Source organism: Sebastes fasciatus, chromosome 2 (genome assembly GCF_043250625.1).
Source record: "Sebastes fasciatus isolate fSebFas1 chromosome 2, fSebFas1.pri, whole genome shotgun sequence".
Taxonomy (NCBI): Eukaryota; Metazoa; Chordata; class Actinopteri; order Perciformes; family Sebastidae; genus Sebastes; species Sebastes fasciatus.
The window spans coordinates 1,117,822-1,142,821 of NC_133796.1; the positions used below are offsets into that span (position 1 = coordinate 1,117,822).

The 25,000-nt window shown below is 43.2% G+C and overlaps 1 protein-coding gene across 2 annotated transcripts in view; it reads left to right on the plus strand.

The window, feature by feature from the left end:
* plekhg4 (pleckstrin homology domain containing, family G (with RhoGef domain) member 4) overlaps positions 1-25,000 on the plus strand; it is a 75,210-nt gene that overhangs the window by 10,849 nt on the left and 39,361 nt on the right. For both annotated transcript variants that reach the window (XR_012596822.1, XM_074656972.1), the window contains exons 2-8: positions 11,403-11,600; positions 15,453-17,511; positions 17,819-17,980; positions 18,074-18,197; positions 18,293-18,386; positions 19,210-19,296; positions 19,382-19,498. Coding sequence is in view for 1 of the 2 variants with exons in the window: in XM_074656972.1 (XP_074513073.1) it covers positions 11,403-11,600; positions 15,453-17,511; positions 17,819-17,980; positions 18,074-18,197; positions 18,293-18,386; positions 19,210-19,296; positions 19,382-19,498 (2,841 nt within the window). In the remaining variant the exon portion in view is untranslated. The remainder of the gene's footprint in view (positions 1-11,402; positions 11,601-15,452; positions 17,512-17,818; positions 17,981-18,073; positions 18,198-18,292; positions 18,387-19,209; positions 19,297-19,381; positions 19,499-25,000) is intronic.

Consider the following 25,000-nt stretch of genomic DNA (forward strand, 5'->3'; position numbering starts at 1 on the left):
CTGATCCTCTGTCTCAGCTTTGACACGCTGACTGACTCAGCATCACTTCCTGTCCTGATGGAAGCCGTTGTCACGCCGCCGCCGCCTGGACTCCAGAGAGTACCGTCCCCGGGGAAGTGGACTACTCAGTCCTGGTCCTGGACTCCAGAGAGTACCGTCCCCGGGGAAGTGGACTACTCAGTCCTGGTCCTGGACTCCAGAGAGGACCGTCCCTGGGGAAGTGGACTACTCAGCCCTGGTCCTGGACTCCAGAGAGAACCGTCCCCGGGGAAGTGGACTACTCAGTCCTGGTCCTGGACTCCAGAGAGGACCATCCCCAGGGCGGTGGACTACTCAGTCCTGGTCCTGGACTCCAGAGAGGACCGTCCCCGGGGAGGTGGACTACTCAGTCCTGGTCCTGGACTCCAGAGAGGACCATCCCCAGGGCGGTGGACTACTCAGTCCTGGTCCTGGACTCCAGAGAGGACCGTCCCCGGGGAGGTGGACTACTCAGTCCTGGTCCTGGACTCCAGAGAGGAGGCTCACAATGAGACGGTGTTCCTGCAGGTCAGCAGGACTCATCTGTAACAGTCTGTCATCTTCCTGCTGAGACCTGAAACCTGAAACCTGAAGCCTGGACCCCCCAAAACCACCACCACCCCCCCGACCCCACATGGTCTGGGTAACCCCCCCACCTGAACTTAACACCCGGACCAGTAAATCCTCTGACCTACCTCAGAGAGAGCAGACACACACATGTCAGTACAGGACGTATTCTACATTTACATGTCTGAGTCTTTAGATTTGATTTGATAATATTGTAAAGAACAGTAACAGAGGAGCTCGTCAGTTAATGTCGAGTTCACACTACGAGAGTCCAGCTGATTCTGGTCCTGGTTCCTCCTGACGACGCTCAGCAGAGCTCTGATTGGTTGATGGTTCTAGAGATGATCTTTCCAGATGTTCCTGTGGTGTGAGGGATGTTCAGAGTAGAGCTGTCAAAGCTACTAGAGTGAAGAACCTGGTATCATCCGAAACCAACCATGTCAGACTAGTTGGTCATGAAGGAGGTTAAATAAACTGACACTAAATGTTGGAGAGGACAAACTGTCATGTCCATGTTCAAAGGGGTCCCTTGACCTCTGACCTCCAGATGTGTGAATGTGTGAGGGCTTTTGTCCAAAAAAAAGTCCGAAAAATAAAACAAAAAAAGTCCAAAAAATTCTGAAAAATTGCAGAAAAAAGTCAGAAAAATGTCCAAAAAATATCTGAAAAAAATTGCAGAAAAAAGTCCCAATTTTTTTTTAAAAAGTCCAAAAAAAAGTCTGAAAAATGTCAGAAAAAGAGTAGCTGGTCATGAAGGAGGTTAAATAACGCTCCGAACTTACACTAAATTTTGGCGAGGAAAAACTGGTATGGCCATTTTCAAAGGGGTCCCTTGACCTCTGACCTCCAGATGTGTGAATGTAAATGGGTTCTATGGGTACCCACGAGTCTCCCCTTTACAGACATGCCCACTTTATGATCATCACATGCAGTTTGGGGCAAGTCATAGTCAAGTCAGCACACTGACACACTGACAGCTGTTGTTGCCTGTTGGGCTGCAGTTTGCCATGTTATGATTGGAGCATATTGTTTTATGCTAAATGCAGTACCTGTGAGGGTTTCTGGATCAATATCTGTTATTGATCTGTATTGTTCATTGATTTATAATAATAAATATATACATGCATTTACATAAAGCAGCATATTTGTCCACTCCCATGTTGATAAGAGGATTAAATACTGGACTGATCTCCCTTTAAGGTTCATTTTTACATATTGTAATTGATTGACAGCCCTAACACATACTGCTGCTTATTCACACAGTATGTTGAAGGATAGTGCACATATAGAGTATATAGAATATATAGAGTATGTAGTACACATATAGAGTATGTAGTGCAGTGTGAGTGTGTGTGTGTGTGTGCAGCAGAGCAGCAGCAGTAGTGTAGATAGAGGTGAGGTGTGACTCAGAAAGGTAAACATAGAAACAGAAAGTAAAGACGTAGTATCAGGTGTCGCCTCCACTAGAACATCTACTGTAACCAGCAGCACCTCGTCCACTCCTCTCTTTAACATGTCACACCACTGGCTTCATTCTACATTCATACATTATTATTGATTGTGACGTCCAGTTGTTCTGGTCATTAATCAGAGATACAGTAGTGAACGTGTATCAGGCTTTAGAACATGATGACAGCAGTATCTGATGGTCATCCTCAGGCTCTATTAGGACTCATCAGTTGTTGGGTTGATACCATTTGTTCCACAGATTTGGTGCTAAATTTAACCATTTTTTACCACTGAAGAATTGATAAAAATGATCAATAATCCTCCAGAATACCACATTAAGACACCGAGACCTTGAGGAGCACCATAGAAGAAGACATGCTGGGATTTGGGATCAAAATCTTTTGACATTTGGAGATTTCTGTCTTTTATCGGCGACTGGATGGCGAGCACTTGTGTTGTGTAAACTGCTCAGAAACCCCCTTATTGTCAAGAACCTGTTGTTTTTTTAAAGTTTATTATTATTATTCTGCTGTGGAATTGCATTCATGAGGAGCTTAGGATGCACAAAACTCACACAAATTAGCACACGCTTTAGAAGTTTGAGGACTTCAAGGATCCCCTCATCACATTGAGCCTTTGAACTTTGAACTTATTTTTGACGCCCTTGTGATACTCAAACACTCACGAAACTCGGCGCGTACATCAAAACCAGTTCCTCTGATATTCACGACATCCGGTTCCCACATTGCTCTCATCATTTCAGACGTAATATTCATCAACTTTCATTAACTCCGTCCAACCGGACGTCGGCCCTTTTGAATTGCCGTGCGTTTTTCATGCGTTTTAATTCAAACTTTTTCGAAACTCTTCCTACAGAGTTTATCGGATCGTTTTCAAATTCAGTCGGTTATATCCCTCCGGCTAATGTGACGCTACGTTGCAAAGGAATAGTCGATACCTATGAGCGATGATGTCATAGATCCGCTCAGATCCTCTGATCCTGCTCTGGGTTAGAAACTGGTCATCAGTCTCAGCTCTGTGGCGCCCCCCCGCTAACAGCCGCTGAGCTCCCATCAGCCCCAGCTGCTCTCATGAAGGTGTGAACTCCTGTGAAAACACACCAGAGGAGAAACAAAGAGAGACGAGGCTGGTTGTAAAGAGATCTGTAACGACGGTCAGATCTCAGTTTCAGACTCCGTTTCTGTGGTCTCTATCTAAAAAGGTCCAGTCTGGTGTTTCAGTGTGTGAACACTCTGCTCTCCAGATGTTGGCTGTGATGCAGTTGTGTTGTTTTAACCTGTCTGTGTGTTGTCCAGGTGTTGTAGTGTGAACACCCTGTACCAGAGAGTGCTGATGCGTCCTGACAGCGCCGCTATCTGTGATTATTCTCCTGTTTCACTTATCAGAGAGTCATCCCCCCCCGGGGCTCCACGCCGGGATCACTTCCCTGCTGGGACTTTCACAGTAAAAGCACGTGGCTCATTCTGATCATATTTATGTTGGGTCGGTGCGGTGAGATAAGATCTCTGAACGAGCTGCAGCAGGTCTCCGCTGGTAGAAACTGAGCTGAAGTCACAATCAACTTCCTGAGACTGAAGTCACACGGGACTCACGTTACCTCGCCACCGCCGGCGGGTTATCAGAATTAAAGAAACAGAGGTCGTCAGTTCTTAATCCTGAGTGTGATCCGTCTCTCCTCTGATCATACCAGTGGTCTGAAACATCAATATGAATGAGCTCTGCTGTAGATTCAGGAGGAATCTAAAGATCACATGTACGTTTTCTTCTGTTTTAAATCATGACTCATGGTTTCAGTCCGGTTTAATATATATATATATATAATATAATATATGATATCTCCTCCAGACATCAACATGATGATTCCTCCTCACATAATAATCCAGAATATAAAGATACTGTTGGAAACAACATGTCTCCTGCTTCACTGCGTCGTCTCAGTGTTGAGACCTGGAAGCTTCATGCTGCGCCCTGATTGGCTCCAAACTAGCTGTGATGTCATAAATCCTGTAGGTACATCCAGGTGTTGAATGGAGACGAGACAGATGTTTCTGTGACGGACGCAGCGGATCAGCAGCTTCTCATCTTATCTACAGATGTGTGTTAGCATTCCTGCTAACTAGCATTCCTGCTAACTAGCATTCCTGCTAACTAGCATTCCTGCTAACTAGCATTCAGGCTAACTAGCGTTCAGGCTAACTAGCATTCCTGCTAACTAGCGTTCAGGCTAACTAGCATTCCTGCTAACTAGCGTTCCTGCTAACTAGCGTTCAGGCTAACTAGCATTCCTGCTAACTAGCATTCCTGCTAACTAGCGTTCAGGCTAACTAGCATTCCTGCTAACTAGCGTTCAGGCTAACTAGCATTCCTGCTAACTAGCGTTCAGGCTAACTAGCATTCCTGCTAACTAGCATTCCTGCTAACTAGCATTCCTGCTAACTAGCGTTCCTGCTAACTAGCATTCAGGCTAACTAGCGTTCCTGCTAACTAGCATTCCTGCTAACTAGCATTCAGGCTAACTAGCATTCCTGCTAACTAGCATTCAGGCTAACTAGCGTTCCTGCTAACTAGCGTTCCTGCTAACTAGCATTCCTGCTAACTAGCATTCAGGCTAACTAGCGTTCCTGCTAACTAGCGTTCATGCTAACTAGCATTCAGGCTAACTAGCGTTCCTGCTAACTAGCATTCAGGCTAACTAGCATTCAGGCTAACTAGCATTCCTGCTAACTAGCGTTCCTGCTAACTAGCATTCAGGCTAACTAGCATTCAGGCTAACTAGCATTCATGCTAACTGGGGAATGTTTACGTCTTTTATTCTGTTCATTAACGTTCTCCGTCCCCTTCAGATAAACAATGTGGTTCTTCATGTTGGGTCCAGTGGTTCTGTAGTCTCAGAGACTCTCTGCTGGGTCTGTTGGGTCCAGGGCCAATCTGTTGGGTCCAGTCTGTTGGGTCCAGGTCCAGTCTTTTGGGTCCAGTCTGCTGGGTCCAGTCTGTTGGGTCCAGTTCCAGTCTGCTGGGTCCAGTCTGTTGGATCCAGTCTGCTGGGTCCAGTCTGTTGGGTCCAGTTCCAGTCTGCTGGGTCCAGTCTGCTGGGTCCAGTCTGTTGGGTCCAGTTCCAGTCTGTTGGGTCCAGTCTGTTGGGTCCAGTCTGCTGGGTCCAGTCTGTTGGGTCCAGTTCCAGTCTGCTGGGTCCAGTCTGTTGGGTCCAGTCTGTTGGGTCCAGTCTGCTGGGTCCAGTCTGTTGGGTCCAGTTCCAGTCTGCTGGGTCCAGTCTGCTGGGTCCAGTCTGTTGGGTCCAGTTCCAGTCTGTTGGGTCCAGTCTGTTGGGTCCAGTCTGCTGGGTCCAGTCTGTTGGGTCCAGTTCCAGTTTGCTGGGTCCAGTCTGCTGGGTCCAGTCTGTTGGGTCCAGTCTGTTGGGTCCAGTCTGCTGGGTCCAGTCTGTTGGGTCCAGTTCCAGTCTGCTGGGTCCAGTCTGCTGGGTCCAGTCTGTTGGGTCTAGTCTGCTGGGTCCGGTCTGTTGGTTCCGGTGGATGTTGGTATATGTGAGTCTCAGCTGGTCTCTCCTGTGAGGTTATCTCCTGTCACTGTGTTCACTAGTGGGGGGGTCAAAGGCCATGTCTCCTGTGGGCTCCCACCCTCCCCCGGGCTCGGTTACTAACCGGGTCGTGAACCTCACCACTCTGACGGCGTCGTTGTTTAAACACGTTAGAGACGTCTGATCAGAGGTCAGAGGTCAGATCAGTGAGTACTGGTCACTGGATCATGATGATACATGGGCAGAACATCGGCACATGGACCAGAACCAGCAGCCTGCAGGATCCTGTCTCACAGTGACCCGGTTATGTGCGGCGCCGCCCTCTTCGTCCTCCACGCCCAACTGGAACTGGTTTTGAGCGGATGAATCACAGCCCTCCAGGGAGAGAGAGACTATTCATTAAAACCAGCAGAACCAGCCTGATTGGATCGGTTTATCTGAGCCGCTCCATCAGCTGATCAAACAACAGACACCACAGAGGCCAAAACACACACAAGATGCAACACACTGCCACAAAACCCTGCTCCCTGATTGGCTGGCGGTGGTCAACAGTTTAACCACCAGTTAACCTTTATCTCCTCCTGGATAATAGAACATTATTTACACTTGATTTATGACTACTCTGAAGACTACATTACCCATGAGCCTCAGCTGCTGCTGTCAGACAGTGCCACTTACTGACTGATCCAGAACCTGATCCAGATCTAAACTGGAGGGTCAGATTTCAGCTCACTGAACCAAACAGTCTAGAAACAAAGAGACGAAACTCTGGTGATTTTCTGACAACAGCTGCTAGATGGCGCTGTGGTAGGCTACAACCAAGATGGCGACGGAGAAAAACCAAGATGGCGATGGAACCAAGATGGCGATGGAACCAAGACGGCGATGGTACCAAGATGGCGATGGTACCAAGATGGCGATGGAACCAAGATGACGATGGCCAAAAACCAAGATGGCGATGGAACCAAGATGGCGATAGTACCAAGAGGGCGATTGAACCAAGAGGGCGATGGAACCAAGATGGCGATAGTACCAAGAGGGCGATTGAACCAAGAGGGCGATGGAACCAAGATGACGATGGCCAAAAACCAAGATGGCGATGGCCAAAAACCAAGATGACGATGGCCAAAAACTAAGATGGCGATGGTACCAAGATGGTGATGGAACCAAGATGGCGATGGTACCAAGATGGTGATGGAACCAAGATAGCGCTGGCCAAAAACCAAGATGGCAATGGAACCAAGATGGTGACGGAACCAACATTGCGACGGCCAAAAACCTTGATGGCGACGGAACCAAGATGACGATGGAACCAAGATGGCGACGGAACCAAGATGGTGATGGCCAAAAAACAAGATGGTGATGGAACCAAGATGGCGACGGAACCAAGATGGCAACAGCTATTATGTCCTAAAAGTAGTAAAATGAACTAACCGCTGAATCCAGAGTTATTTTAAGTGCCAGTAGCTAGTAGTGCCAGTAGCTAGAAGTGCCAGTAGCTAGTAGTGCCAGTAGCTAGAAGTGCCAGTAGCTAGTCGTGCCAGTAGCTAGTAGTGCCAGTAGCTAGTAGTGCCAGTAGCTAGTAGTTAGTAGTGCCAGTAGCTAGTAGTGCCAGTAGCTTGAAGTGCCAGTAGCTAGTAGTGCCAGTAGCTAGTAGTGCCAGTAGCTAGTAGTTAGTAGTGCCAGTAGCTAGTAGTGCCAGTAGCTTGAAGTGCCAGTAGCTAGTAGTTAGTAGTGCCAGTAGCTAGTAGTGCCAGTAGCTAGAAGTGCCAGTAGCTAGTAGTGCCAGTAGCTAGTAGTGCCAGTAGCTAGAAGTGCCAGTAGCTAGTAGTGCCAGTAGCTAGAAGTGCCAGTAGCTAGTAGTGCCAGTAGCTAGAAGTGCCAGTAGCTAGAAGTGCCAGTAGCTAGTAGTGCCAGTAGCTAGAAGTGCCAGTAGCTAGTAGTGCCAGTAGTTAGTAGTGCCAGTAGCTAGTAGTGCCAGTAGCTAGAAGTGCCAGTAGCTAGTAGTGCCAGTAGCTAGTAGTGCCAGTAGCTAGAAGTGCCAGTAGCTAGTAGTGCCAGTAGCTAGTAGTGCCAGTAGCTAGTAGTGCCAGTACCTAGTAGTGCCAGTAGCTAGTAGTGCCAGTAGCTAGAAGTGCCAGTAGCTAGAAGTGCCAGTAGCTAGTAGTGCCAGTAGCTAGAAGTGCCAGTAGCTAGTAGTGCCAGTAGCTAGTAGTGCCAGTAGCTAGAAGTGCCAGTAGCTAGTAGTGCCAGTAGCTAGTAGTGCCAGTAGCTAGAAGTGCCAGTAGCTAGTAGTGCCAGTAGCTAGTAGTGCCAGTAGCTAGTAGCGCCAGTAGCGCTGACATATAATTATGTCAATCTGCTGGTGTGATCGTGGCATTTTACTGCAGGACGACAACGAGCTCAATCTACTGAGATTAATGTCGGCGTGTTTAGCCGACAGCACAACAAGGTTCATGTTAAATCACCATCAATAAAACAGCTGCTCAAGGTCAGCTCTGACTCATCATACCAGTTACAGTTTCATCAACGTAGAGATTATATCTCACCGTCACACAGACTCAATCTGTCTGGAGGAAGTTTAACTTCCGACCTCTGACCTTTGACCTCATTATAACAGTCTGTTTGTGTTGCGAGTGCTCTCAGAGATGAAGCTGAGCTGAATGAAACACTGTGAAGCTAAGTGAGATTAAAACGTGAGTTTTCTGACAGGACTCTGGTGTGTTGAGGATAATCAAGTTATTATTCAGCAGGGCCTCCTTCATTCTCCCATGGGACCCTCACTCAGCCTGATGTTCCTCCTCCTCCTCCTCCTCCTCCTCCTCCTCCTCCTCTCCCTCTTCCTCCTCCTCCTCCTCCTCTTCCTCCTCCTCTTCCTCCTCCTCCTCTTCCTCCTCCTCCTCCTCCTCTCCCTCTTCCTCATCCTCTTCCTCCTCCTCCTCTTCCTCCTCCTCTTCCTCCTCCTCCTCTTCCTCTCCCTCTCCCTCTTCCTCCTCCTCCTCCTCCTCCTCCTCCTCTTCCTCCTCCTCCTCCCCCTCTTCTTCCTCTTCCTCTTCCTCTCCCTCTTCCTCCTCCTCCTCTTCCTCCTCCTCCTCTTCTTCCTCCTCCTCATCTTCCTTCTCTTCCTCCTCCTCCTCCTCCTCCTCCTCCTCCTCCTCCTCCTCCTCTTCTTCCTCTTCCTCTTCCTCTTCCTGTTCCTCTTCTTCCTCTTCCTCTTCCTCCTCCTCCTCCTCCTCCTCCTCCTCCACCTCACCCTCCGTATCCGTCAACCAAAATAAACCTCAGAGAGTGTAAACCGTTGGAGGGTCGTCATGGATACGACCTGCACCCTCCCATGTTAAATCCAGCGTGGTAAACACTACACATCCAGTAAAGGATGGAAACACTTTGGGTTTCACACATTGACAGGAAAAGCAGAGCTAGACAGAGCAGAGCTAAAGCTGCATGCTCACGTCTAAAAAAGGACAAAATAAGTCCGAACAAAGGCTGAAATATGTCTATGTTATCAGGAAACGTCATCGTATGGCGGTAACGTGCGGTGGAACCTCGTCTCCGTGGTCAAATGGGCCGCGATACACCTATAGAGCACCCAGATACTGACATTTGTATTAAATGCATTGAAACGGCCCCGATGAAGTTAACTAACTAGTTGTGCTTGGTTTCAGTGTTTACGTCTTTATAAACCAACAGATGTGGAGTCCAGTCAGTGTTGTGGTGAATTTGGTCTGGAGAATACAGTCTGGTGCTGAACCAGTTTGTAGGTTACTGGTTTTAAAGTGTGATGATGGTTCAGCAGCTGCAGACTGGAGGACTCTCTCTCTCTCTGTGTCTTTTCTCTCACATAGTTTGTGTTTATATGTGTATAAAACGCCGTTAGCGGTTGCTCTGAGCCGACAGAAGTTGTGTGTTTGCCGGCGTCGACAGTTTGACCTCCTGCTCTGTGATGGGTATTGGTCATCGTGCCTCTCAGCGGAGCAGAAATCCCCGGCAGCCCGCTGTCATCTGATATCCTGATGCTAATATTGGCCTCAGCTCTACATTTGGCTGCCAGTTGTTGTGTGTGAATCCTGCTCAACTGAGTCACATCCAGAATATTCAGAGAGAGCTGGCTGTGCTGCTGCTAGTGGTGGTACAGGTGGTAGTGGTAGTGGTATTTTAATCGTTAAAGGCATCAGATGATTCGGTCAACACGCAGGACCAAAGCCTCGTCCACACCAGGAGCTTCAGCAGCGCGTTGCGGCTGCGTTACCTGTTGTTTTTTATTTCTGCGTCTGTGTTAACAGGTTAGAGCAGCCACACTGCCCGCGTGAGACGTACGTCACTTCATTTGTTAACACAAGGCTTTTATTCTGAAATATGTGCCGGACAGTGTTGTAGAACATGCAGTGACTTGCAGAGCTCCATGAATGAATATAGTACGGCGTTTTAATGGTGGATTATTACTATTGCTTTCTCTGTCTAAAATAAATATAAATGATATTTATAATGAAATGAAATGGCCATTAAAAGGCAAAATCTATGTAAAAAGAAAGAGCTGAGAGCAGCAGCAGAAACGCAGTCGGTGTGCACACCCGACGCGTGAATCACGCAGCCGCCGCCACACGACACAGAGTAAATAAAGTTACACAAGTTGACTGTTTATTGGATCTCATGTGCTAAACAGGGTTGTTTATAACAACTCTGGTTTAATTCAGAGTGATTTCATTTAATTTCAGATTCAGGTCTGTGTGAATGAGAGAGACGAGATTTTTATACGTATACAAGCAGTTTGGTGTGAAAACATGCTGAGTGGAAGTTCATCAAACATGAGGTTATATAGTGAGTTTCCTCTGAGAGACAGGAGGAGGATGAAATAAGAACATTCTGACCGTACGTACAGTAGATATGAAGCCGACAGAGAGGAGTCGCTCAGCGTGGGTTAAAGGAGGTTTTATCATCTGAAATGAGAGAGGAATGTGGACTCATCTCCAACAGGAGGAGAGAGGGAGGATAAAACAGAACTACTGCAGTCAGCATTTAAATGTATGCCATCACTCGGTCGGCAGGCTGGAGCCAGACGCTGTGTGTCGGCTGATATTTTTACCTGACCGGTCTGCAGCCTCCAGACCAGTGGATCTAGTTACGGCCCGGTTCCCGTTCCCGGCCACACCTCCAGGGCCCGCCGGGCGTTGGCTGGCCTGAAATGTTGAACTTGTTTTTGGCCGTGCAGTCAAAGAAGGAACACGTGCTGATTAGAGGCGTGTTGGCTGAGATGGATAACAGCTGACTGCTGGACTGTAACCGGGACAACAGTGTGTAGACTAATAGTAGCAGAGGAGGCTGCAGGACTCTGCTGTGGTCGGTGTACATGGTCTGAGGTACTGGTCTGAGGTACTGGTCTGAGGGACTGGTCTGAGGGACTGGTCTGAGGTACTGGTCTGTGGTACTGGTCTTTGGTACTGGTCTGAGGTACTGGTCTGTGGTACTGGTGGGTCTGGTAAATGGAGTCACACAGCAGTCGGAAAGCAGATTGAAGTGATTCGGTGAGTCTCTGTTCTGTCTGGTTGAACGTGGTGCAGAGGTGTGGTGTGTTTAACTTTTACTACTTAACCCTTCACTGAGTTTATTTAAGACACTAACCGTTAACCTCTTTACATTTGTGGCAGTGTGTATATTTGTCTTTTGCACCTTATTGATAATCTTTATTGTTTATATTATGTTTTATTTGCACTCTTTCCTGCTTTGTACACGAATGCAACTGCTGCACAACCACTCCCCTCAGGATGAATCTGATCTAAACCCTCATCTCATTTCTTCGTCCTTTTCCTCTCAGGACTCTGAGTCTTTGGACCGGTGCATCCAGACTGCTCTCTCAGCCATCTACCCGCCTTTCCAGGCCACATCCCCGACTGTCCTCTGTCAGGTCCTCAGCGTGGTGGAGAGCTGCTACCGAGGAGACGGCCTTCGCTACCTGATCCACTTCCTGCTGCCTGCAAAGCAACTCTTAGCAAACCTCCAGCAAGATGCCTGTGTGAGTATCCCTAGATCTGTCTGATTGTGTCCAGTCCGTAGGGACTACCGTCCAGTCCATAGGGACTACTGTTCAGTCCGTAGGGACTACCGTCCAGTCTGTAGGGACTACCGTTTAGTCTGTAGGGACTGCCGTTCAGTCCGTAGGGACTACTGTTCTGGCCGTAGGGACCACCGTCCAGTCTGTAGGGACTACAGGGCGGCTGTGGCTCAGAGGGTAGAGCAGGTTGTCCACCAATCGGAAGGTCGGTGGTTCGATCCCCGGCTGCTCCGGGTCACATGTCGATGTGTCCTTGAGCAAGACACTTAACCCCAAATTGCTCCCGGAGGCATAGCCATCGGTGTGTGAATGAGTATTTAGATTAAATCCTGATGGGCAAAGTTGGCACCTTAGTAGCCTCTGCCATCAGTGTATGAATGTGTGTGTGAATGGGTGAATACTGACATGTAGTGTAAAGCGCTTTGAGTGGTCGGAAGACTAGAAAAGCGCTATATAAGTCCAAGTCCATTTACCATTTACCATTTACTACCGTTTAGTCTGTAGGGACTACCGTTCAGTCTGTAGGGACTACTGTCCAGTCCTTAGGGACTACTGTCCAGTCCGTAGAGACTACCGTCCAGTCTGTAGGGACTACCGATTAGTCTGTAGGGACTACCGTTCAGTCCGTAGGGACTACTGTTCAGTCCGTAGGGACTACCGTCCAGTCTGTAGGGACTACTGTTTAGTCTGTAGGGACTACCGTTCAGTCTGTAGGGACTACTGTCCAGTCCTTAGGGACTACTGTCCAGTCCGAAGGGACTACCGTCCAGTCCGAAGGGACTACCGTCCAGTCAGTAGGGACTACTGTTCAGTCCGTAGGGACTACCGTCCAGTCTGTAGGGACTACCGTTCAGTCTGTAGGGACTACTGTGTAGTCCTTAGGGACTACTGTCCAGTCTGAGGGGACTACTGTTCAGTCCGTAGGGACTACCGTCCAGTCTGTAGGGACTACCGTTTAGTCTGTAGGGACTACCGTTCAGTCTGTAGGGACTATTGTGTAGTCCTTAGGGACTACTGTGTAGTCCTTAGGGACTACCGTCCAGTCCTTAGGGACTACTGTCCAGTCCGTAGGGACTACCGTCCAGTCCTTAGGGACTACCGTCCAGTCTGTAGGGACTACCGTCCAGTCCGTAGGGACTACCGTTCAGTCTGTAGGGACTACCGTCCAGTCCTTAGGGACTACTGTCCAGTCTGTAGGGACTACCGTCCAGTCCGTAGGGACTACCGTCCAGTCCGTGGGGACTACTGTTCAGTCTGAGGGGACTACCGTCCAGTCCTTAGGGACTACTGTCCAGTCCGTAGGGACTACTGTCCAGTCTGTAGGGACTACTGTCCAGTCCGTAGGGACTACCGTCCAGTCCTTAGGGACTACTGTCCAGTCCGAAGGGACTACCGTCCAGTCCGAAGGGACTACCGTCCAGTCAGTAGGGACTACTGTTCAGTCCGTAGGGACTACCGTTCAGTCCGTAGGGACTACCGTCCAGTCTGTAGGGACTACCGTTTAGTCTGTAGGGACTACCGTTCAGTCTGTAGGGACTACTGTGTAGTCCTTAGGGACTACTGTGTAGTCCTTAGGGACTACTGTCCAGTCTGAGGGGACTGCTGTTCAGTCCGTAGGGACTACCGTCCAGTCTGTAGGGACTACCGTTTAGTCTGTAGGGACTACCGTTCAGTCTGTAGGGACTATTGTGTAGTCCTTAGGGACTACTGTGTAGTCCTTAGGGACTACCGTCCAGTCCTTAGGGACTACTGTCCAGTCCGTAGGGACTACCGTCCAGTCCTTAGGGACTACCGTCCAGTCTGTAGGGACTACCGTCCAGTCCGTAGGGACTACCGTCCAGTCCGTGGGGACTACTGTTCAGTCCGTAGGGACTACCATCCAGTCCTTAGGGACTACCATCCAGTCCGTAGGGACTACCGTTCAGTCTGTAGGGACTACCGTCCAGTCCTTAGGGACTACTGTCCAGTCCTTAGGGACTACTGTCCAGTCTGAGGGGACTGCTGTTCAGTCCGTAGGGACTACCGTCCAGTCTGTAGGGACTACCGTTTAGTCTGTAGGGACTACCGTTCAGTCTGTAGGGACTATTGTGTAGTCCTTAGGGACTACTGTGTAGTCCTTAGGGACTACCGTCCAGTCCTTAGGGACTACTGTCCAGTCCGTAGGGACTACCGTCCAGTCCTTAGGGACTACCGTCCAGTCTGTAGGGACTACCGTCCAGTCCGTAGGGACTACCGTCCAGTCCGTGGGGACTACTGTTCAGTCCGTAGGGACTACCATCCAGTCCTTAGGGACTACCATCCAGTCCGTAGGGACTACCGTTCAGTCTGTAGGGACTACCGTCCAGTCCTTAGGGACTACTGTCCAGTCCTTAGGGACTACTGTCCAGTCTGTAGGGACTACCGTCCAGTCTGTAGGGACTACCGTCCAGTCCGTAGGGACTACCGTCCAGTCCGTGGGGACTACTGTTCAGTCTGAGGGGACTACCGTCCAGTCCTTAGGGACTACTGTCCAGTCCGTAGGGACTACTGTCCAGTCTGTAGGGACTACTGTCCAGTCCGTAGGGACTACCGTCCAGTCCTTAGGGACTACTGTCCAGTCTGTAGGGACTACCGTCCAGTCTGGAGGGACTACCGTCCAGTCCGTGGGGACTACTGTTCAGTCCTTAGGGACTACCATCCAGTCCGTAGGGGCTACCGTCCAGTCAGTAGGGACTACCGTCCAGTCTGTAGGGACTGCCATCCAGTAGGGACTACCGTCCGTTCAGTCCATAGGGACTACCGTCCGTTCAGTCCATAGGGACTACCGTCCAGTAGGGACTACCGTTCAGTCCGTAGGGACTACCGTCCAGTAGGGACTACCATTCAGTCCGTAGGGACTACCGTCCAGTAGGGACTACCGTCCAGTAGGGACTACCGTTCAGTCCATAGGGACTACCGTCCAGTAGGGACTACCGTCCAGTAGGGACTACTGTTCAGTCCGTAGGGACTACCGTCCAGTAGGGACTACCGTCCAGTAGGGACTACCATGAAGCTTTAAATGTTCCAGTGAGTTACAACAGAACAGCCGTGTGACTGTGGAGGAGCAGACGGCTACAGACTGCTGACACACAGTTCACCTGAAGGCTTCACATGTACTGTATCACATCCCAACAGCGCTCTGAACAGATCCTCAGTGAACTGACAGGAAGTCAGTGATCTGAGTCAGCAGGTAGGTGTGATGATGGAGGACAAACAGGAAGCTGGTTTAGGAGGTAATTACTGTCTGAGTCAGGACTCTCACTGATGCCCTCCCCCCTCCCTCTGGTTGTGTCTGTTGTTGCCTGTTGAACGCCTCTCGTGGTTGGCTGATGTGTCATGTTTGGTTAAGGTCACTCTGAGGGATCGTCACTCACCTGGCGGCTGCCGGGCGCCGCCTCGCCCACGGAGGCCGCGGTGTTCAGCAGGAAGTCAGCGTAGATGTGATTACTGACTGTTAATACCCTGAAACATGTGAAGCTGTTTGTTTGATGCTGCCGTGGTAAACAGCTGTATCCAGCTGTGACTCCGTCTTAACTCTCCAGTCACAGATGATTATTGATTACAGTCATTGATTATTACAATGGACTACAGATGCAATATACTGACTGAACACCACAGAGTGTGTGTCAACATGTCAGACAGCTTTAGATGGTGTCCCCCTGCTTCCAGTCTTTGTGCTAAGCTAGGCTAAACATGTTCTGTAAACAGTAATATATCTCCTTTCTATAGTCCGACCACTCAAAGCTCTTTATAATCTCCTTGTCTCCTCCTCTCCTTGTCTCCTCCTCTCCTCAGTTTCAGTACTGTGGTCTGTTGTTCCGTCATGAAGGCTGGCCTCTGTGCGTCCATGAGAAGGTAGTTGTTCAGCTCTGTCCTCTGGACCAGCGCCTCCTCCGTCCAGGAGACTTCTACCTGCTGGTTTCTCCTCACGCCGCTGCTGTTCCTCCTCCTCCTCCTCCTCCTCCTCCGCTAGCACACGGCGCCTCCTGCAAGAGCGCCGTCGGCTCCTCCCCCCGCCTGTTGCTGTGCAGCGTGTCAGCCGGCGGCCGTCATGTGGAGCAGCAGGAGGTGTCGGAGATAGCCCTGCGGTCCCTCTTCAGCATGGCCTGGCTGGACTCCGTCAACGGGGAGAGGGAGCGGCGAGGAGCGCCCCGGCTGGAGCGCTGCCTCCTGTCCTCCCACGGAGACGTCTTCAGGGTCCCCTGGGAGGACCTGGTCTACCCACAATTCATCAGCCGGCCCCGGACCTCCCTGAAGGAGGATAAGGAGTCGTCCGTTAAGGATGGCGATGTGTTGATTAGTACATCACACAATCCTAGTGGAGATACTAACCCCTCGAGACAGGAAGTTAAGCTCCTCCAATCAGCAGCGAGCAGCGAGGGCGAGGACTCGGAGGGCGAGTACGTGGAGCTGACGGAGCTGACGGAGCTGCCTCGCTTCTCCCCACAGAAAGGCTCCTTAACCCAGTCCATCAGCCTGCAGCACCGGGCCAGAACCAGCACTCCTCACACCGCTAACACACACACTCCTCACACCGCTAACACAGCCTCGTCCTGGCCCTGTGTGGAGGTCAGCTCCCGTACCGGACCTCCCTCCGGGCTCATGGAGGAGAACCTCAACCAGGCCTCCTGTGGACCCGTCACCTCCTCCTCCTCCTCCTCCTCCTCTGCTCCTCCTGAAGTCGTGGGAACCTCCAGCTGGACGTCTCAGGAGCTGAGAGGAGGTACTGATTCAGGCAGGAGACTGAAGCTAAACACTGAACCTGAAAGCTGCACAGAGGAGGAGGAACAGGAGGAAGAGGAGGAGCGAGGGAAAGAGGAGGAGGAGGAGAGAGAGCTGATGGAGAGGCAGAAAGGGAAGCATGAAATGTTGGTGTTAGATGATGAAGGTGAGGAGGAGGAGGAGGAAGAAGAACAGCTGGAGGATGCAGAGTGTAGGAGAGATGAAGATTTACTGAATGAAAGTGAAGAGACAGAGGAAGAGTCAGATGAGGAGGAAGATGAGTTAGAGGAGGAGGAGGAGGTAGAGGAGGAGGAAGATAAGGAGGTGGAGGTAGAGGAGGAGGAAGATGAGGAGGTGGAGGTTGAGGTGGAGGTAGAGGTTGAGGAGGAGGTTCAGGTTACAGTTGTGCAGCAGAGTCTAGAAAGAAGGGAGGAGGAGCAAGTGATGAGTGAAGAGGAGAGAGCAGGAGGGGAAGAAGAAGAGACGCCCTCTGAGGACTCTTATTCTGAAAACAGTACACTACAAACGCACTCTAAAGACTCTTATTCTGAAAATAATACACTACACAAACACTCTGAGGACTCTTATTCTGAAAACAGTACACTACAAACGCACTCTGAGGACTCTTATTCTGAAAATAATACACTACACAAACACTCTGAGGACTCTTATTCTGAAAATAATACACTACCCAAACACTCCGAGGACTCTTGTTCTGAAAACGACAGACTTAGAACACACTCTGAGGACTCTTATTCTGAAAACAGTACACTACAAACGCACTCTGAGGACTCTTATTCTGAAAATAATACACAACACAAACACACTGAGGACTCTTATTCTGAAAACAAACTTCAAATACACATTGAGGACTCTTATTCTGAAAATAATACACCACACAAACACACTGAGGACACTTATTCTGAAAACGACACCATCCAACACACTGAGGAGTCCAACACACCAGCGATGGATCCAGACTCACTCTGGACTGAACCTGAGGAGTCTGAAAAAGGACAGGAAAAGGAAGAAGAGGAGAAGAAGAAGGAGGAGGATGAAGAGGAGGATGAAGAGGCGGAGTGCAGCTGTGAGGAGGTTGGTGGAGGAAGAACCGCAGAGCTTCAGACTGAAGGTACAGAAACCTGTTTCTCCTCCTCGATCATTCCCCTCCTCCTGCTTTTCATCCCACAAACCATCTTTCTGTCCTCATGTATCACCTCCTCCTCTTCCTCCTCTTCTGATTGGCTAGATAGTCTTCCTCCTCCTCCTACTCCTCCTCCTCCTCTTCCTCCTCTAATCTCCTTCCTGTTTGGGTGTACAGTAGATGATCTGGATCTGGATCTAGAAACACGATGAGGACGTCTTCAGTGGGAGTCGTCCTCAGTAGTACAGTACAAGCTGTCAGTGTGTGTGTGTGTGTGTGTGTCCTCTCTCCACAGGCCTCAGCAGACCTTCTGGTCCCGGTCCAACAGAACCAGAACCACCAGCATTCTCTCCACAGCTGCACCAGGCAGTCCCAGTACGGCTCACCCAGTCCTCCCGGTCCTCCCAGTCCAGTTTCTACAGTGTGCTGCTGAGCTCTGGAGCTCTCTGTCTGCCTGGTGAGACAAACCCCTCATGTAGACCTGAACCCAGAACCAGAACCAGAACCAGGTCCAGGTCCAGGTGTAGTGTAACCTCCTGTCTCTCTGCAGGAACCAGAGACCGGAGCGGTCGGGCTCTGCTGACGGTGTGCACCAGGAGCACCGTGTGGTCCAACCCGGACTGTGACAGCGCTGAGCTGCTGCGCCTCCTGCTCTACTACACCTCCACCCTCAGGTAGGACCCCCCCCCCCCTCCAGGTCTGTCTCAGGTTACTGTAGAGTGTCCCTCCTCCTCCTCCTCTGACATCACTTCCTGTCTGTGTGGAACAGGAAGGAGGTGGCGGCGTTGGGGCTGACGGTGCTGGTGGACGCCCGTAGAGCTGCTCCTGTCCCCATGCTGTTCTCCGCCCTCCGGTCCCTGCAGGTGAGTCTGGACCAGAACCGCCCAGGAACATGAACACACCAGCGGGTTGGATGAACATGAACTAATATTAACTAATATTAATTAAATATGAACTAAATATTCAGTAGGGCTGTCAAAGTCAACACGATAATAACGCCTTAACACAAATTCATTTTAACGCATTAACTCAACTGGTGATTTTCAGGTTGTAGCGCCTCAGTTTTAAAGCTGGAGTGAAGATCCTGCTATCGTTATTATGGCACAATGGGATCACCAGCTGGTCATGGAGGAGGTTAAATAACGCTCCAAACTTACGCTAAATGTTGTCGAGGAAAAACTGTCTTGTCCATTTTGAAAGCGGTCCCTTGACCTCTGACCTCCAGATATGTGAATGTGTGCGGGCTTTTAAATCTAACCCTAACCCGAAAAAAAAGTCAGAAAATGTCCAAAAAAGTCCGAAAAATGTTTGATAATTTCTGAAAAATGTTGGGAAAATGTCGGAAAAATGTTTGAAGAAAATCTTAGAAAAGTTGGAAAAAAGTCGGAAAAATTTCAGAGAAAAAAGTCGGAAAAAAGGTTGGACAAAAGTCGGAAAATGTTTGAAAAATTCTTAAAAAGTTGGAAAAAATGTCTGGAAAAAAAGTTGGAAAAATGTCTGGAAAGTGTTTGAAAAAAGTCGGAAAAAAAGTTGGAAAAAATGTTTGAAAAAAATGTTTTAAAAATCTGAAATTTTTTTTAAAAAAAAGTCGGAAAAATGTTTGAAAAAAGTTGGAAAAATATGAAAAATGTCCAATCAGTCATACCTGATATGAAAACGTCTTTAACCACCTGGTCCGTCTCTCAGGACAACCTACCAGGCTCCGTCCACTCGGTGTTACTGCTGGTCAACAAGGACTCACCTCTACGTCTGGACAGACATGCTGCCCCACAGGTAACACCTCATCACCTGGTCACCTGATCACTCTGTATGATCACCTGTTATGTGTGTGTTATCTGTGTGTGTGTTTGTGGTGCAGGTGGAGGTGCTGAGCTCTCTGAAGGCGCTCCAGAAGTTGGTGGATCTCCAGCAGCTTCCTGTGGAGTCGGGAGGTTCGTTCAGCTTCAGTCAGATCAGCTGGCTCTGCTTCAGATCGGTCAGTCCTCAACACACATCAACACATTAACACACACACTATATAAACATCCTAGAAGTCCAGGGTACACACAATGTTTGACATTTTTTCCAAAAGGGTAAAACCTTTGGTCTTATTCTAGTAGAGGTCAAGCAGTGAGCGGGGGTATCCAGTTATATTATAGAACTAGTTCTATAGTATAACTAGTTCTATAGTATAACTAGTTCTATAGTATATGTAGTTATATAGTATAACTAGTTATATAGTATAACTAGTTATATAGTATAATTAGTTATATAGTATATGTAGTTATATAGTATAACTAGTTCTATAGTATAACTAGTTCTATAGTATAACTAGTTCTATAGTATAACTAGTTATATAGTATAACTAGTTCTATATTATAACTAGTTCTATAGTATAACTAGTTCTATAGTATAACTAGTTCTATAGTATATGTAGTTATATAGTATAACTAGTTATATAGTATATGTAGTTATATAGTATAACTAGTTATATAGTATAACTAGTTATATAGTATATGTAGTTATATAGTATAATTAGTTATATAGTATAACTAGTTATATAGTATATGTAGTTATATAGTATAATTAGTTATATAGTATATGTAGTTATATAGTATAACTAGTTATATAGTATAACTAGTTATATAGTATATGTAGTTATATAGTATAATTAGTTATATAGTATATGTAGTTATATAGTATAACTAGTTATATAGTATAACTAGTTATATAGTATATGTAGTTATATAGTATAACTAGTTCTATAGTATAACTAGTTATATAGTATATGTAGTTCTATAGTATAACTAGTTCTATAGTATATGTAGTTATATAGTATAACTAGTTCTATAGTATATGTAGTTATATAGTATAACTAGTTCTATAGTATATGTAGTTATATAGTATAACTAGTTCTATAGTATATGTAGTTCTATAGTATAACTAGTTCTATAGTATATGTAGTTATATAGTATAACTAGTTCTATAGTATATGTAGTTCTATAGTATAACTAGTTCTATATTATAACTAGTTCTATAGTATAACTAGTTCTATAGTATAACTAGTTCTATAGTATATGTAGTTATATAGTATAACTAGTTATATAGTATATGTAGTTATATAGTATAACTAGTTATATAGTATAACTAGTTATATAGTATATGTAGTTATATAGTATAATTAGTTATATAGTATAACTAGTTATATAGTATATGTAGTTATATAGTATAATTAGTTATATAGTATATGTAGTTATATAGTATAACTAGTTATATAGTATAACTAGTTATATAGTATATGTAGTTATATAGTATAATTAGTTATATAGTATATGTAGTTATATAGTATAACTAGTTATATAGTATAACTAGTTATATAGTATATGTAGTTATATAGTATAACTAGTTCTATAGTATAACTAGTTCTATAGTATATGTAGTTCTATAGTATAACTAGTTCTATAGTATATGTAGTTATATAGTATAACTAGTTCTATAGTATATGTAGTTCTATAGTATAACTAGTTCTATAGTATATGTAGTTATATAGTATAACTAGTTCTATAGTATATGTAGTTATATAGTATAACTAGTTCTATAGTATATGTAGTTATATAGTATAACTAGTTCTATAGTATATGTAGTTCTATAGTATAACTAGTTATATAGTATATGTAGTTCTATAGTATATGTAGTTCTATAGTATAACTAGTTCTATAGTATAACTAGTTCTATAGTATATGTAGTTATATAGTATAACTAGTTCTATAGTATATGTAGTTATATAGTATAACTAGTTATATAGTATATGTAGTTCTATAGTATAACTAGTTCTATAGTATATGTAGTTCTATAGTATAACTAGTTCTATAGTATATGTAGTTCTATAGTATAACTAGTTCTATAGTATATGTAGTTATATAGTATAACTAGTTATATAGTATAATTAGTTATATAGTATATGTAGTTATATAGTATAACTAGTTCTATAGTATAACTAGTTCTATAGTATAACTAGTTCTATAGTATAACTAGTTCTATAGTATAACTAGTTCTATAGTATAACTAGTTCTATAGTATAACTAGTTCTATAGTATATGTAGTTATATAGTATAACTAGTTATATAGTATATGTAGTTATATAGTATAACTAGTTATATAGTATAACTAGTTATATAGTATATGTAGTTATATAGTATAATTAGTTATATAGTATAACTAGTTATATAGTATATGTAGTTATATAGTATAATTAGTTATATAGTATATGTAGTTATATAGTATAACTAGTTATATAGTATAACTAGTTATATAGTATATGTAGTTATATAGTATAATTAGTTATATAGTATATGTAGTTATATAGTATAACTAGTTATATAGTATAACTAGTTATATAGTATATGTAGTTATATAGTATAACTAGTTCTATAGTATAACTAGTTATATAGTATATGTAGTTCTATAGTATAACTAGTTCTATAGTATGTGTAGTTATATAGTATAACTAGTTCTATAGTATATGTAGTTATATAGTATAACTAGTTCTATAGTATATGTAGTTATATAGTATAACTAGTTCTATAGTATATGTAGTTCTATAGTATAACTAGTTCTATAGTATATGTAGTTATATAGTATAACTAGTTCTATAGTATATGTAGTTCTATAGTATAACTAGTTCTATATTATAACTAGTTCTATAGTATAACTAGTTCTATAGTATAACTAGTTCTATAGTATATGTAGTTATATAGTATAACTAGTTATATAGTATATGTAGTTATATAGTATAACTAGTTATATAGTATAACTAGTTATATAGTATATGTAGTTATATAGTATAATTAGTTATATAGTATAACTAGTTATATAGTATTTGTAGTTATATAGTATAATTAGTTATATAGTATATGTAGTTATATAGTATAACTAGTTATATAGTATAACTAGTTATATAGTATATGTAGTTATATAGTATAATTAGTTATATAGTATATGTAGTTATATAGTATAACTAGTTATATAGTATAACTAGTTATATAGTATATGTAGTTATATAGTATAACTAGTTCTATAGTATAACTAGTTATATAGTATATGTAGTTCTATAGTATAACTAGTTCTATAGTATATGTAGTTATATAGTATAACTAGTTCTATAGTATATGTAGTTATATAGTATAACTAGTTCTATAGTATATGTAGTTATATAGTATAACTAGTTCTATAGTATATGTAGTTCTATAGTATAACTAGTTCTATAGTATATGTAGTTATATAGTATAACTAGTTCTATAGTATATGTAGTTATATAGTATAACTAGTTCTATAGTATATGTAGTTCTATAGTATATGTAGTTCTATAGTATAACTAGTTCTATAGTATATGTAGTTCTATAGTATAACTAGTTCTATAGTATAACTAGTTCTATAGTATATGTAGTTCTATAGTATAACTAGTTCTATAGTATATGTAGTTATATAGTATAACTAGTTCTATAGTATATGTAGTTATATAGTATAACTAGTTCTATAGTATATGTAGTTCTATAGTATAACTAGTTCTATAGTATAACTAGTTCTATAGTATATGTAGTTCTATAGTATAACTAGTTCTATAGTATATGTAGTTATATAGTATAACTAGTTCTATAGTATATGTAGTTATATAGTATAACTAGTTCTATAGTATATGTAGTTATATAGTATAACTAGTTCTATAGTATATGTAGTTCTATAGTATAACTAGTTATATAGTATATGTAGTTCTATAGTATATGTAGTTCTATAGTATAACTAGTTCTATAGTATAACTAGTTCTATAGTATATGTAGTTATATAGTATAACTAGTTCTATAGTATATGTAGTTATATAGTATAACTAGTTATATAGTATATGTAGTTCTATAGTATAACTAGTTCTATAGTATATGTAGTTCTATAGTATAACTAGTTCTATAGTATATGTAGTTCTATAGTATAACTAGTTCTATAGTATATGTAGTTATATAGTATAACTAGTTATATAGTATATGTAGTTCTATAGTATATGTAGTTCTATAGTATAACTAGTTCTATAGTATATGTAGTTCTATAGTATAACTAGTTCTATAGTATATGTAGTTATATAGTATAACTAGTTATATAGTATATGTAGTTCTATAGTATATGTAGTTATATAGTATAACTAGTTCTATAGTATAACTAGTTATATAGTATATGTAGTTCTATAGTATATGTAGTTATATAGTATAACTAGTTCTATAGTATATGTAGTTATATAGTATAACTAGTTATATAGTATAACTAGTTATATAGTATATGTAGTTATATAGTATAACTAGTTATATAGTATATGTAGTTATACTATATAACTAGTTATATAGTATAACTAGTTATATAGTATATGTAGTTCTATAGTATAACTAGTTCTATAGTATATGTAGTTATATAGTATAACTAGTTATATAGTATAACTAGTTATATAGTATATGTAGTTCTATAGTATATGTAGTTCTATAGTATAACTAGTTCTATAGTATATGTAGTTCTATAGTATAACTAGTTCTATAGTATAACTAGTTCTATAGTATATGTAGTTCTATAGTATAACTAGTTCTATAGTATATGTAGTTCTATAGTATATGTAGTTCTATAGTATAACTAGTTCTATAGTATAACTAGTTCTATAGTATATGTAGTTATATAGTATAACTAGTTCTATAGTATATGTAGTTCTATAGTATAACTAGTTCTATAGTATATGTAGTTATATAGTATAACTAGTTCTATAGTATATGTAGTTCTATAGTATAACTAGTTCTATAGTATATGTAGTTATATAGTATAACTAGTTCTATAGTATATGTAGTTCTATAGTATAACTAGTTCTATAGTATATGTAGTTATATAGTATAACTAGTTCTATAGTATATGTAGTTATATAGTATAACTAGTTCTATAGTATATGTAGTTCTATAGTATAACTAGTTCTATAGTATATGTAGTTATATAGTATAACTAGTTCTATAGTATATGTAGTTCTATAGTATAACTAGTTCTATAGTATATGTAGTTATATAGTATAACTAGTTCTATAGTATATGTAGTTATATAGTATAACTAGTTCTATAGTATATGTAGTTCTATAGTATAACTAGTTATATAGTATATGTAGTTCTATAGTATATGTAGTTCTATAGTATAACTAGTTCTATAGTATAACTAGTTCTATAGTATATGTAGTTATATAGTATAACTAGTTCTATAGTATATGTAGTTATATAGTATAACTAGTTATATAGTATATGTAGTTCTATAGTATAACTAGTTCTATAGTATATGTAGTTCTATAGTATAACTAGTTCTATAGTATATGTAGTTCTATAGTATAACTAGTTCTATAGTATATGTAGTTCTATAGTATAACTAGTTCTATAGTATATGTAGTTCTATAGTATAACTAGTTCTATAGTATATGTAGTTCTATAGTATA